Raw genomic sequence first — 16,399 nt, forward strand, 5'->3', positions numbered from 1 at the left:
ATTCCTACATAACTCCCCTATGCTGTCAGTCACCTGAGCCAACCCGGCACTAGACTTCACAATGCTGGCGACCTGGTACTCACTCCCCAACACTTCCTGCAACTGCTGGCCCACACCTCTACCATGCGAACTACCTAGCAGCAGAACCTTCTTTCTGTTAGACTTCGCAACTGACCTAGGCCTTGTAACTGCTGAGGACTGCTGCATGTTCTCTACATCTACAGCTACAAGAGGTTCCTCTCCACTCAACTCCGACAGTTCCCATTCCCCACCACCCTTCACCCTCCTCAACCTATCTAGTTCCTCCTCTGCGCATTGTAACTGCATCTGAAGGCCATAGATCATATGCTCCTGCTCTTCTATCAACGTGTTGTAATGTCCCCACAGAAAATACCCTCTACCACACACCAATTAATCATTGTCAATCAAACCATCCACATTCATTCACTTTGGAAAAGTATCTGATCTGATTTTCTCGTAACATATGAGGCGACAGCTCGACGACGCCAAAGTATATTCTAGTGCATTTATTCTTTGAAATAACAGAGATGCATATATGCATTCTCCATAGTTGTTAGAGTGGTAACTAGGACAGCTTCTGGAGTATCTGTTGAGGGATTGGCGAGTTTCTGAGAGATACATATTCTGCTTTTCTTCTCGCTAAAGTGAGCCAATTAACATTTGTGCCGCTAGCGGTTGGTTTGAAGAGAAAGAGACTGTAAACGGAAAATAATTAAGACGTAAAATCACCGGAGATCTGGGCATGTAATGGAGATGGATTTAATACACAATTTCCTTCATAGATAAGGTTTGTGACTTTTTTGTTCTGGAGTGAATGAACGAATGAGTTTTTTCTGAATCATTTGATGATCACGTTGGCCCTGTAATTAGTGGGGAAGTTTCAGCTGTGTCGAAGAGAGCCTGCAATCACTGAGTCTGTGTTAAATCGTCCAAAAAGGCTTCGTACACATCTGGAATTCGCAATCTTTCGTAAAAGGAACAAATTGTCCACACAATTGATTCTCCCGACTGAATGCAGTGTCTAACAGTAATAATAAATGTAAAGATGTCTTACAGCAAGCCAGCCGCTGATTACAAAGACGAAGGACTCCACCAAAGATTCTATTTGGCTGATTTCACGTATTGAAATATTATATTAAAAACTGTACATAGATAAAGGAGAGAAAGAGAGAGAGCGAATGAAAATAGAGATAATACTAATAATCCTCCATTAGTCTAACTTTTCGCCTGTCTTATCACGGATCAGCCAACAAATGGGAGGCCCTTACTTTACTGTATAGATTTATGTGCGAAGGTGAAGGGATCTTAAAGGCAACAGATACATGTCTATACAGACAAGACATTACACAAAGTTATCAGCTAGCTGCATTCATCATCTATTCTTAGATGAAGAGACGGCAACTTATTATCCTTAACATTTCAAAAATGTTAAAAGTGTTTCTACTACAGATTCTGCATTCCCAGGCCAGGATCTCGCTAGAATGCCCATTGGCTTCCCACTCCATCCTCCCCCAATGAAAATACTTTGAACAAATCCCACACTGTAACCCACTACTCACAAACCTGCGACAGAGCCCACACTTCTCACTCATGGTTGAATTTTACAGTTACTGAAAAAAACACTATACGTCTACATTACCCAAGTTCAGTTACACCAGTAGAACTATTTATAGAACTAACAATTCGGTCTCAAAATTCTGTCTACTAAGAAAGCAAGTACTTGTATTAACACTACTACATCACAGCTAATACCAATACCAATAAAACTTCACAGAATTATTAGCTAAAACAAAAATTCATGCGGCTACTGGAACACTCAACGAAGCCAAAACACTGTATGAAAATTATACTGAAATATTTCACTAGAAACAATAAGAAACATCAGCTGAAAACTGAAGCACAAAATTTACTGAACGATTTCAATGCACAGAAAACTCTAAAAAAACACAGTGAGCGATTGTTTCCAAGGGTTTATTAAATCTTTATCTCACCACAAACAGCACGAAACACCACTGAAAACTTAAATTTAATAGCTGTATAACAGTGCACAAACAACTTTGTCAGTACTTAGCTTAATAACAGCTACAGCTGCAACTGCACACCGCAAAATGTAAACACATTACTGAGGCGCGAGGCTTGGACGAACGACGTAAGCACACTCACGAATAACAGTCCACTCGAGTCAATAACACAGGAAGAAAGACTGAGATTAATGAAAATCCACTAATAAGTTACCTTTACAGCAAATATTAACACAAATAAGCTTTAAAATAAGTAACTGAAGACAAAAAGTTTATAAAATATTGACGAGCAGTTTCAACAGCAGTCCAGTACAAGATCTGTTACAGATCCAACACACTTGAGCAATATTCTAGAACCAGTCGCATGAATAATTTGCAAGCAATCTTCTTTGTACACTGATTGTACTTTGCCAGTATTCTACCAATAAACTGAAGTTAACCACCAGCTTTATCCACAACTGAGCACTTGCCCACGAAAAGCAAAGGTCTCGAGTTCGAGTCTCTGCCCGGCACACAGTTTTAATCTGCCCCAGGAAGTTTCACTATTGATATACCTACAAAGTGCTACACACAGGTATTTGTACGAGTTGGTCGATTCCATTGATTCTATAGTCACAGGGCTGATGTTATAGTCATGGGATACTTCGGTTTTTATTTTGCAAAGTGCACAATTTTACATTTCTGAACATTTAAAGCATCTCTGCACCATGTTGAAATCTTATCAAGACCTGACTGAATATTTATGCAGCTTCTTTCAGATAGTACTTCACTATAGATAATTGCATCATCTGCAAAACATCTGAGGATACTATTGATATTTCCAGAAGTTTGGAAGGTAGGAGACAAGGTATGATGGAAGTAAAGCTGTAAGGACAGGGCATGAGTCGTGCTTGGGTAGCTCAGACGGTAGAGCACTTGCCCGCGAAAAACAAAGGTCTCGAGTTCGAGTCTCTGCCCGGCACACAGTTTTAATCTGCCAGGAAGTTTCACTATTGATAGTGTCTGCAAAGTCATTAACATACAACATGAACAGCGAGGGTTCCAATGCACTTCCCTGGGGCACACTACATCTGATGATGACTCTCCATCCACAGTAACATGCGTGCCTACCTGAAAGTCCTCAATCCAGCCACAAATTTCACTTGATACACAATATGATCATACTTTTGATAATAAGTGTAAGTGTGGTATTGAGTCAAATACTTTTCAGGAATCAAGAAATACTGCATCTATCGGGTTGCTTTGATCCAAAGCTTCCAGTATGTCATGTGAGAAAAGTGCAAGTTGCGTTTTACATGATCAATGTTTTCTAAATCCATTCTGGTTGGCATGAGGAGTCATTCTGTTCGAGATACCTCATTATGTTTGAGCTCAGAATATGTTCTTAGAGTCTGCAACAAATTGATGTCAGGGATACTGGATGGTAGTTTTGTGGATCATTTCTATTGCCCTTCTGACCTGTGCCTTGTTTGAAGAACTGGACATGGTTTTTTGTTCGAGGGACTACAATAGATTATAGTTAGAAGCAGGTCTAACTCAGCTGCAAATGAAGTATAGAATCTGACAGGGATTCCATCAGAGCCTGGAGCTTTGTTCCATTTCAACGATTTCAGCTGTTTCTCACTACCACTTACATTAATACTTATTTCCTTCATCATTTTAGTTGTACGAGGATTAAATTGGGGCAATTTGCTTGGGTTTCTCTTTGTAAAGGAACCTTTGAAAATGGAGTAAAGCATTTTAGCTTTTGCTTTGCTACCCTCAATTTTGGTTCATGTCTCATTTGCTAGGGACTGGACACTAACTTTGGTGCCACTGACCAGCCTTCACATATGACCACAATTACTTTGGGTTTTGTGAAATATCATTTGACAGTATTCTGCTATGGTAGTCATTGAAGGCATCGTGCATAGCTCTTTTGACAGCCAAATGCATTTCATTCAGTATCTCTCTATCTCTAGCGCTATGCTCTTTATTTTACACATACTACGCACAAATCACTGTTTCTTTAGAAGTTCCTTTACAGTGACTGTATACCATGGAGTTCCCTCCTGTTATGGACTATTCTATTGGGGACATATCAGTGCATGGTCAGCCTTTTTTTTTTTTTAAACTGGAACCATAGTTCCTCTGCATGCTCCTGCCCTGTCCTGAAAGTTTTAAGTTCCTCATAGAGATATGACACTACTGCCTTTTTATCTAGTTTACTAAACATATAACTCTTTCTGCTCAGTTCAGTTGTCCTTTGTACTTTGGTAATCACTGTTGCCACAACCATGTCGTGGTCACTGAAACGAGTTTCAATGTGGACGTCCTCAAAAAGGTCAGGTCTATTTGTTGCCATTTCTAGGTAGTTTTCTGAGAAGGCATTTAGTAACATTTCACAGGATGTTTTTTCATGCCCACCACTAGCAAAAAAAAGTTTTTCCAATTAACTGTTGGATGATTAAAATCTCCACCAATGATTACAGTATGATTGGGGAAACTTAGGTACAAGTGAACTGAGGTTTTCTCTAAAGTTTTTGGTAACATCAGGAAATGAGTCTGGTGAGCAATAGAAGAATCCAAGTACCATTTTATGCCCACCCCTCATACCGAGTCTTGCCCAAAAAGTCCCACACGCAGCTTCAATTTCTATCTCGATGGATTTGAGTTTCTTGTCTACTGTGACAAATACACTACCTCCGTTTCCACATTTGCTACCCTTTTAATATACCGTCAAACGGCGTGATTTTGGACGGTTTTGTCATAATGTTGATTGTAACTTTCGTATATATCGTTAGATTAAATTGATTGTTACGGAAGTGATAGGGTATAAGTGTAACAAATAAAATATCCCAGAACCAGAAAGTGTATGTGTAGGTATATTTATCTGAGGCAGTTAAATAAAGTGGGGTGATTTCGGACACACGTGTTTTTTTAAATCTCTGTCCAAAGTTACAGTATTCGGACAGTTACTGCCTTTTTTTAAAAATTCTACATTCTTTTTATTTGATTTTGGTGACATTTTACACATTTTAAGGTAGCCCTTTGTTACGAATAAGTGATATGGAATGATACAATGAATTTTATATATTACAGATAAGTTCTGGACGAGCTCGTTTAATATTTTCACTTAAGCGAACAGAAAGATCTTCTGACTGTCGTTTGAGGAATAAATGCACCCATTCTTCTTCTGGCAAATTATTATGAAATTTTTTTCTCTTTTCGGCCAGATTTATCAAGGTAGCCTTTAACTAAATATCTAATATCCAATTTAGTGAAGGGAAATCCGCAATGTGCAGCCCTCAAGATACCTTGCTTCAACATTTCTTCTTCTTCTTCTTCTTCTTCTTCTTCTTCTTTATTTAGCACTGGCTGTCCTCCCATTTCTTTTCGGATGTGCCTTCTGCACTTTATTTTGTAGGGTTGATTCAGGTATACCATACAAATCTCACAGTTTTCTGTACGATAATTTACCACTCTGAATATCACAGCTTTATCTAAAAGTTCCGGGTCATAATTACACCATATTGTAGCACCTCTCCTGCTCTTATACGTTCTTGGCATTGTCTGAAATCACCCTACACAACACAAAACTTTACAAAAACCGTCATTATTTTATAACCTTGCACAAGAAACTCAACAAACTTGTACAAAAATTGTCTCAATGCTGTTAGCTACTGAGCCTGAGTGCATCAACAATTACAGTTACAATAACTTCCCGCTCGGCACAATAGAAAGTTTACACTTTACAATAATGCATGGATTTTTAACACTGAGACTGTTCGTCAATTATTCACCTAGGGATCAATTGATGCAAAATGAAAGTTGTGGGAAGAGATAAATTCAATCTTGAGCTTAAAATAACTGGCGCACAGACGTTAAAATAAGTAACTCCGTTTCTATGCAGTGGCACAGAGCAAATAAGGCATGCTGTCTGAATTCGCCCCGGTGTCCAAAATCACCCCATTTGACGGTACACTTAAATTTTTCCCAAACATCTCATTGCTATGAATTTCAGGCTTCAACCAGCTTTCTGTACCTAGTATTATATGAGCTTCACTGCTTTTCATGAGCGCTTCAAACTCTGGTGCTTTGTTGTGAATACTTTGGCAGTTTACCATTAGGATTTTAACACTAACCTGTGGGACCCATTTCTTTTATCTTACACTGATACTTCCGGGTTTCATACAGCTATCATTATATGGATTGAATGGAGAGTTGCCTAATCTAAAAAGCCTTCTGCGTACCCCACACACAGTCAACTAGCTGAGTAACAGATTCTGTTGTGTAGTGCACACCTGACCTACGGTATTTAGGAGGATCCTACAGTTCTCAACCCTCTGGTCCAAATCCAGGAAGCTGCTTGACACAGAACTTTGGAAGTATCTGATTCAGTCCTTCTACTCGAATCAGAACTAAAAGGGCCATGATAAGTTTTGGCAACAAAGCTGCAAATTATGAGCTTTGTTGAAACTCTATGTGCAAGATTGGCCTTCTCAAACTTCTCTGCCAGTCACCCGAATGACCAAAGAATGACCTCGGAGCCCAAACAACAAGCATAATTTATTCCACTGTATGCCACAATCTACAGTTGGTTGCACCCTATTCCCTCAATGGATGCTGGAATAGCCTCTTCAACTTGATGTGCGATGTTTTGTTTGTTTTGTTTTGTTTTAGGGCACAAAAACAACTAATGTCATATGTGCCCATGTCAGAACCTTAGAACATTATTAAGAAAAGGGAGTTATAAATTAAGCCCAATTGATAAGAGGAGAGAGAGCTAAGAACAAGGACTTCCTCTTGGAGAAAGGTCCATAAAACACGCTGTAGAGCAACAGAAGTTTCCAACTAAAGATTAAATGTACTTTGCCATATTGCTATGACAGATAAAAAGTAAAACCTAGGTGACAGCTCCCACACCACTTGCTAAAGCGACTGATAACTCAGATGGTAAACATACATTAGAACGCAAGTGTTTACTCAGCAGTGGTTCAAATGGATCTGAGCACTATGGGACTTAACTTCTGAGGTCATCAGTCCCCTAGAACTTAGAACTACTTAAACCTAACTAACCTAAGGACATCACATACATCCATGCCCGAAGCAGGATTCGAACCTGCGACCGTAGCGGTCACGTGGCTCCAGACTGTAACGCCTAGAACCGCTCAGCCACCACGGCCGGCTTACTCAGCAGTGTTCCAGAAGTTGATACCAGAAATCGTTTGTCAGTCCAAGAGCCATCTGTGTACACAAAAGTACTATTGCAAAGTTCCTTGTATAGGTTGAGAAACTTGCAGTGATATATTGAATCTGGGGTAGTTTCCTTAGGAACCAAATTAAGTACAAGGTGAGCACAGGCCACAGCACAAAGCCAATGTGGTGAAGGGTTCATACTCATTGGGAAAGTGGCAGGTAGCATGAAGTTAAGCTGCCAGAGCAATAGCCAAAAGTGAACTCCAGGAGGTAACAGAGAGAAGGGACATGCCCCATACTGGCAGTCAAAGGAACCATCGAAGGAGGAGGCATAGGATGGGTGGCAGACAAACGGCATGCGTATCTACTGAGTAGAATATCATGCTGTTATGACAGTGGACATTAGGCAGCTTCTGCTGAGAGACTCTCAGCGGAGCTAGTGTAAAAGGTGATAGTGGCCAAACGGATTCCATTGTGTTTAGACAGTGCAAGATGGAAGGATGTGCAGATGCATAAACAAAACACCCATAGTCTAGTTTCAAATAGACAATGGATCAGTACAAATGGAGAAGTGTGGTCTCATCCACTCCCCAGGAAGCACTGCTTAGGACACGTAGCACACTGAGGGATGCTGTGTAGCGTGCGGCCAAGTAAGAGATGTGGGAGGATCAAGAAAGTTATCTATCAAGCATAAACCCCAGGAATTTAGTAGTGTCGACAAATGGACGAGTAATGGGCACAAGCTGTAAAAACTTTGGAAAAAATCCACTGCGCCGCCAGAAATTCATACAAATGGTCTTGTCCGTGGATACCCAAAAGCCATTTTTGATGCTCCACAAATAAAGATAATTGAGACAACGCTGAAGACGACGCTCCAGGAGACAAGTCCAAGGAGAACTGCAATAGATCGTCAACAAAAAGGGAGACAGGTGTGTCCAGTGGGAGGCAGGCCATAATAGGGCTAACAGCTACAGCAAAGAGGATTATGCTCAGACCGGAGCCCAGAGGCACTCCGTTTTCCTGGCTAAAGGTATGCGACAACCCATACAGACCTTGAAAACTCGGTCATTTAAAAATTCCTGAAGGAGACAGGCCATGCGGCCTCAAAAGTTCCGTGTGTAGAGTGTACAGAGGATACCAGTCCTCCAGCACGTGTCGTACACTTTCTCTAAATTGAAAAACATGGCCACAGTCTGGTATTTCCACAGAAAACCGTTCATAACATGGGTTGGCAAAGTGACGATATGGTCAACTGCAGTACGGCATTGTCAAAATTCACACTGTGCAGTGGTTAGTAGATTGCGAAACACTAGCCATCATGCCAGCCAGACATGAATCATACGTTCCATCATCTAGCAAACACAGTTGGTGAGAGAAATGGGGTGGCAGCTAGAAGGAAGGCGTTTGTCCTTACCGGGCTTAGATATGGATATGATACTGGCTTCATGTCAGTGCCCAGGAAATGTGTCATCTGCCCATATGCAATATTATATATGAAGGAGAAAGTGCTTGCCTGCAACAGAAAGGTGCTGCAACATCTGAATGTGAACATCATCCGGTTCTGGGGTGGAAGATCGGAATAAATTGAGAGCATAATCTAGCTCCCTCATAGTAAAGGGGGGATTATAGTAATCACAATTCTGAGAGGAGAAGGAAATCACTTGGGCAGCCTCCATTCATTTTCAATGGATGAAGGAAGGGTGATATTGGGCAGAGCTCAAAATCTCCACAAAATAGTGGCCTAAGGTTTGGAGATGGCTATTGGGTCAACAATGGCATTATCAGCTACAGCCAGGCCACAAATTGGGGAATGGACCTTGGTCCCAAAGAGCCGCCAGGAGTTGGCCCACACTGTAGAAGAGGTAGAGGAACTGTTAAAAGAGCTAACAAATGAAATCCAACTGGCTTTTTTCCTGTCTTTGAAGAATGAGATGGCACTGAGCACACAACTATTTGTAATGAAAGCAGTTTGCCATCGTAGGATGGTCGCTAAAAATGTGGAGAGCACGTCTCCACGCGTGAAATGCATCATGGCATGCCTCGGTCCACCAAGGGACCAGGACACTGTGTGGTAAAAATGGAGTGCGAGGAATGTGACGTTCTGCGGCAGTAAGGATAACGTCGGTAGGGTATTCTACCTGGTCATCACAACTGGGGAAATGTTGTTCAGAGAAAACCACTGTAATGGAGTAAAGCCTTCAGTCAGCCTTAGAAAGCTGCCAGTTGGGTTCACACATATTTGGGTAGGAGTCAGCAAATGGACAGCACACAGGAAATGGTGGCTCGAGTACATGTCAAAGAGAATGGGCCACTTGAGATGACAGACATGCTGGGCAGTGCAGAATGAGAGGCCCAAATGGGAATAAGTGTGTGTGGAGTAGTCTAAAAGGAACATGGGTGCTCCAGTTCTAAGGCAGATAAGGTTGAGTTGATTGAGAAGGTCAGCCAAGAGGGCACCTCTTGGACAGGTTCTGGAAGAGCCCCAGAAGGAATGGTGTGCATTAAAGTCACTGAGCAGCAGAAAGGGGTGAGGGAGTTGACCAATAAGCTGGAGGAAGTCTTCCCTGGTGACACCAAATGATGGAGGGATGCACATGTTATGAGGAGAAAAGGTGAAGCGAGAAAGGAAAATGTGGACTGGAACAGCCTGCAGCCTGGTGTTCAGTGAGATAATTTGACTGTGAACATCATCCCGGATGAGCAGTGTGACTCCCTCATGAGATGGAATGCTATCCTCGGGGGCGAAGGACAAAGCAGACTGGAGAAAAATGCGAGACGTCAAAGCAGTCAAGAGCACACAATTTTGTTTCCTGGAGGCAGGAAACAAGTGGACATTGCGACTCCAAGAGCAGCCATAGCTCCTCCTTGATCCATCTAATGCTGCGAACATTCCATTGGAGGAGAGTCATGACGGGGAAAGGGGAAAGAGGGAAAGAATTAAGGATTGTCACCTCGGCAGCTGGCGAGTGCCAGCCTTTGAATAATCTCTGCTACATGGCACAGAGGCTGGAGGATCTTGTTCCTTGAGATATACAGAGGCATCGGCATTCTCACTAGGTCAACCTACAGATTCCAGAGCAGAGAAACTGTTAACAGTGCACATTGTCGAACTAGAGGTCAAGTGGCTGAGGGTATCACACTGCGACACCATTTAAGAGGATCACTGAGTTGGCAAAGAAGAAAATTGTTTGCCTTTGTTTGATTTCTTGGAGCCTTTCTGGTTGGAAGAGGAAGACTCAAATGTTTGCTGGCTGGAGGGATGTAAAAAGTCTTTGCACGAGTATTCTTTCTGTCCTTTCTGGCCTATCAGTCATATAACAGGTGATTCCGCTGCTGGAGGCAAAGATGTGGTAGCTTGTAGCAAAACTGGAGACGAAGGAGACAGGGATGCTATCGTGGAATTGGGAGATTTCACAACCCTGGTGCTGAATTTCAGGTTGCAAGTCTGCGTGGCTGTGTCCTTCATGGAGCAAAGTGTAGCAAGAACAGTACTGTAAATGCCAGATAGTAAAACGCAGGGCTTTCGACTAGCCAACAACTTGTGAGTGACAGGGTAAGGCACTTTTTTCCTTCTTCCAGATCTCCTGGGCGGCCCACACATCAAGATACACAAGACATTCTCAGGATGAGGCTGCATGTTCACCATTGCAATTGATACAGTGGGGAGGAGGAGACTGGCAATCGTCCTTGTGAGCATCCCTACCGCAATTAACACATTTGGCCGTGTATCAACAGGATATTAGAGTTAGTTGTAACACTGACATTGGTAGCAGCCCATTGGGTTTGGAATGAAAAATCGGACCGTGATGACTTCATGGCCTGCTTTTATCTTTGATGGGAGCACTATCTCGAATGTGAGAAATAGAGTGCAGGCTGCATCAACCTTTTTCATTACCCAATGAACTGCAGTGATGCCCTGATCATAGGTAAATTTGGCTTTCTCCCTCGGTCAGACCAATGAGCAGTCTAGTGTAAATCACATCACGCAAAGGATTCAGTGTTCAATGGGCCTCAGCATGAACAGGATAGCCACAGAGGAGCAAAGCAGCAAGCAGTTGTTGGGCTTGAGTGTCACAAATTGTCTACAAAAGCAATGTGCCACTACATAAATGAGAGTAGGTTTTCACAGGGCCTGAAACTGCATCAATACCCTTCTGAATAATAAACAGATTTACCATAGCAAAGGACTGACTTCTTTCAGCACATGGTACCACGATAAACCGAGGTGAAGCTGAGAGTGTCTTGGAATGTTCACCCTCATTCTGTTTATGTTTAGTAGACGTAGATTGAGATGGCGATTGGCTCATTGCGAGAAAATCCCCCATGATTGTCAGCATCTCTGATGGCACACCCCTTCCAGCTGGGGGAGCTAATCCATCTAGGGTGATTGTCCTCACCTCAGGTAACACCTCCCGAATTCCTAACAGAAGGACCAACTGGCAGTTTAGAAAGGTAGCAGCTCAGGCAATCATCCTGCCTAGTCTTGGCCTGTTCTAGGGGGGAACATGCAAACCCTACCTGTCAACTCAGGGCTGGAAATTACCCAGTCACCTATTATGCAGCAGACAGATGGGTTGGCCTTGAGTAGCACACAGGGAGGAGGAAGAAGAAACAAAGAGGAACCTTAAATGCCAAAGCAGAGAAGGGATAGGAGATGGAGAACAAAGAAAGAAACAGTGTGGGGACTGTTCTGATGTCGGGCTACTGAAAATTCAGAACACATTCCCAACAATATCCCAGACATGTTCCGACACACAGCACAGAAGGAAAAGGTGCTGCAAAGGCTGGGGCCCATGGAAGCCACGCACGGACTCCCCAGAGTGGTGATACCTCTGGGAGGCATGTTGAATGAGGCCCCAAGGCATACACACTGAGTGCACCTGGTGTCCTGGTGTGCGCTTTCTCTGTCGGAATGTGGGCTCGGAGAGTTAAAATTCAAATGTCAAATTAATAAAACAGTCACTAGGTGTACCATGAGTCATAAAATGTTTTCTTTCTGTAGACAGTAAAGAAATCACTGGGTCCCACACCTTATTCACTGAAAGCTGCCATCATGATTAATATCTTCCTGTCAAACTTATTTGCACTGATTCCTCAATAATTGAATCGTGGAATGATCATCTTGAGACTAAGACTTCTATAGCAGAATAACCATAGAATGTCCTGTGGAAATACAATGTTCGGCTATGGCTGACTGACTTCCTGGTCTGTGAAAGCCAAGTGTGGCGATCACGTTCAATACACTTTTCACATACCGTGTGTGTTGTTTGACCAATGTAGGATTTGCCACACTGACAAAGGATTCCATAGATTCCAGCCCTCTGCAGTCCCAATCACCCTTTGACAAACTAAGAGAAACACAAGTCTTTGAAGGTGGCTTGAAGATTACTCTGACATAATGTTTCCTCAGGATTCTGCCTAATTTCGATGAAATTGTGGACATATGGAAGGAACATGCTGGATTTGAACTGCACCACCTCCTCTTGACCTGATGGGTGGTCATGTTTCTTCCTCCTTAAAGCTCTGCTGATCTGCTATGAAGAATATCCATTATCTTTGAACACTGATTGTAGGTGTTCTAGCATCTTTGCATGGCTGTCTCTATCACGTGTCTGGTGTATCAATATTCAAAGGGCACCCATAGTTTGTGAAGAGTGGTGGAAGTGAGATACCCGCAAACACATGTCTGTAGGTGTGGGCTTGTGGTGAATGGAATGGCCCAATTATCCATCCACTTTCCAGCTGACCAAGGCCCCCAGAAATACCTATAGCCTCTATCTCCACTTCCATCATAAATTGGATTTAATTCAGATGCTACAAAAAGTGTGACAGTTCTCCTTCACTCTGGGGTCACACAACATGAGTATCACCTACATTTCACTAGAAGAAGTTCTGCCAAATCCAGTGCCCCCTCCTCAAAGCCTTTCAAGTATCATGATGATAAGAAGACATCATCTGGCTGATATCCCGAAATTACATGGCATGCTCTTTATACAGAGAATATTTAAAGAATTGCTCTTCAGTTTTTTTTTTTTTTTTTTTTTTGTGTTAGAACATTCAATGTTGCCATCCTGATAATCTGTCTGTGTTTGGTTCTGATAGTTGGTGTAACACAAGGACGTGAAATGTCACTCAATTGACTTGAGGCTCTTGCATTGGTGTTTTTAGGTTACATTAGAGGCCCCTTTCCATTTTGAAAGTATGATTTTTCTCCACCACTGGCAACCTTCACCTAACACAGCTTTATCAGAGACAATTGTCACTTTAGGGTTGCTGTAGAGACTTCACAGCTACCATAATAGACCTAGATGCAAAGTCCCCACTTTACTATGTCCTACATCCAATCTTTGTGCATTTGCATATTTCCCATTACCTGGATGAATGGATGGACTTATATACCATTATAATCATTAAAGAATTTTCTGTTGACATCAGTTCACATGCCCAAGCTTCCCATTGTTGATCTACGCAAAAAGTTTCAAAAATTTGAATTGGATGTTATCTTTAACATACATGACTACCCACTGCTGTATCTATATTTTCCCTTCAGAAATAGGCTCCTAATTCACAGTTCTTTATGCTTAACTTGTAGATTATTGTATTTACACAGCACTTTGATACAATACACCAATTTCCTTTTCACTTTCCTGTTTGTATAAATTGTCTCACAAAACATACATGTGAGGTAATGGACACCTACTGAAATGCCAGGGCTCCATATTACTGCATGTGCTTTGCTATCAACTTATTGATTTAAACTTGTCATTACCGTATCCCACTGCATTACAATGAATCCTAGAAATCAAATGTCATGTCATACTAGCATAGATAACAAACAAATTTCATCTCAACAGCTTTCTTCTGTGACTATTTTAACTACATAAATATATGAACACTGACAGTGTAGTGCTATAAAAGCTGCTAGTAGTATTTGACCACACACCTACCATTTAAGGGAGATCCTAATAACTTCTCCTCAGAAATATATATTGTTTTATCTGATACAATTTACACCAATTATCTCTAGCACACTGTGCATCATTTATTTAACTCCCCACTCAATCCATATATTGACTCTCGTTGGTTTCACTGTTTTTCCCCTTACTATACTAGTCTTTTCCATATATTGCAATATACTCTACTTCATTATATGTCTCATTTCAATGCAGCTGTTTGTCACAGTTACTACAATACTGATGTGCTTCTGAACTTATAATATGCCACAAGGAACTTTGAATCTAAGAAGCAATCGCAATTCCAAAGAAAAGGATAACTTATTTCAGAGGTTAATGTACTCTGTACATCTGAGAGTAGAACTCTTGCAAACAATAACATCGTAATACAATACAGTACAGTATAGTTCAGCTCTGTACTGTACTGTACTGTACTGTACGGTAATGTACTATACTTTACTGTGGTATGTGGTGTAACATGTCAGTTATGTGGAGTAACATGTTCCACTTCTAACCACCCAGGCAAAAGAAAGATATTTGTGGAAACCATCAACATTGTTTAGGTAGTTGATAAGTGTGGATGGTTCAAATGGCTCTGAGCGCTATAGGACTTAACATCTGAGGTCATCAGTCCCCTAGAACTTAGAGCTACTTAAACGTAACTAACCGAAGGACATCACACACATGCATGCCCGAGGCAGGATTCAAACCTGCGACCGTAGCGGTCGCGCAGTTCCAGACTGAAGCGCCTAGAACCGCTCTGCCACAATGGCCGGCGATAAGCGTGGAACATCCCACTGTGCACACTTTGGTTTGCCATATGTGCAGATGCGATGTAAAACATGGCAACTCAGAACATCAACAAGGCATGACAGCGAGTGGGTGTCCCCACCTCATGTGGAGGGCTGCTTATGCTTTGGTGACGCAGCTTGGTGGTGCCTTGGAAGTCACAGACCAAATGGTGTGGCCAATCATGTCACTGCCAGAACAACTGAAGAATGTCTGAGAACTGGTGTTCTGTAATATCACGCTTTGATCTATTTTGAGCTACAGGTTAAGAAATATCTGTTTATCCACAATTGTAAAAGCAGCTTTACAGTGGAAAGATTGACTTTATAATACAGAACAGTTACTGCAAATGTGACTTACATAATTTTAGTAGCTTGAATAGATCAGAGCTCTCTTTCAGCATCTGTCCCTGTGAAAGGTGAAGAAGTCCACTGTCAAGAGAACACTTCACGGTCTGATGGCACTGCATAGCAGGTCCACAACAGTGGATAGCACCAAGAATGGCGACCACAAGATATTTATAAGGTAAATGTTGGCACACACATCAGTACTGTGACTGATTGAGTGGAATACATCACACAAAAACCCCACTTGTCCCACTCCAAATGCAGTATTGTAATAAATTTTCAAAACCATACCACTTTTTACATTCTAGTGTTTTTTTAACAAATCTGCTCTTTATATAGCTCATCTCAGATTTGAAGCCTATGAGACAAATGATACTTCGTGGCCCAAATCCATCAAGTGTCAATTAGTTTACTCCTGCTATGCTTAATAGTATTAGTTCACACATCAAACATATGATGTGCTATTAGATGCAAATAATATGGAAAAAACTAGAGTAAAAAGTACCTGCTGGCATAAATTCATCTGCTGCATCCTCTGGAGCAAAATCGTCATCGCCAAAGCTATGGAACCTGAACAAAAAGTAGTTTTACCACATCAGCTATTTAAATGAAGGAAAAATTAACACCAAGCTTATTTCAAGAATACAGACAACTTTCATTTCAAAGTTCATCAATAAATATGATGCGCAGTTTGATTTTATCATTTGCCTCCCAAAGATGGAAATTCAACAGGTCACAACTAATAACTAATTAAATACACCACCCTTGTTGAAACTGGGCTAGGGGGGGGAAAAAAAAAAAAAAAAAAAAACACACCGCAGGTTTAATTCATTCACGCAGAATAAATAAATATTAGTATGAACATCACTGAATATATAAAAGTCATTGTCAATTAGTTACAACCCCATCACTGTACTGATAATGCTTTACACTTTCTGACTACTAGTCATTAACTTATCCGATGATATCAGCCACACCAAGAAACACATTGGTTATCCGACTAAAAACTGATTTCAAGTAATATAATATATTAGTCACATTATATTACTTGAAATCAGATTCTGTCGTAACCTAAATGAATATATCATTG

The 16,399-nt window shown here is 41.4% G+C and overlaps 1 protein-coding gene across 1 annotated transcript in view; it reads right to left on the reverse strand.

The window, feature by feature from the left end:
- LOC124594792 overlaps window positions 1-16,399 on the reverse strand; it is a 333,960-nt gene that overhangs the window by 191,592 nt on the left and 125,969 nt on the right. Inside the window, exon 5 of the mRNA XM_047133210.1 lies at window positions 15,815-15,879. Coding sequence (XP_046989166.1) covers window positions 15,815-15,879 — 65 coding nt within the window. The remainder of the gene's footprint in view (window positions 1-15,814; window positions 15,880-16,399) is intronic.

The sequence above is a fragment of the Schistocerca americana genome, chromosome 2, assembly GCF_021461395.2.
Source record: "Schistocerca americana isolate TAMUIC-IGC-003095 chromosome 2, iqSchAmer2.1, whole genome shotgun sequence".
NCBI lineage: Eukaryota > Metazoa > Arthropoda > Insecta > Orthoptera > Acrididae > Schistocerca > Schistocerca americana.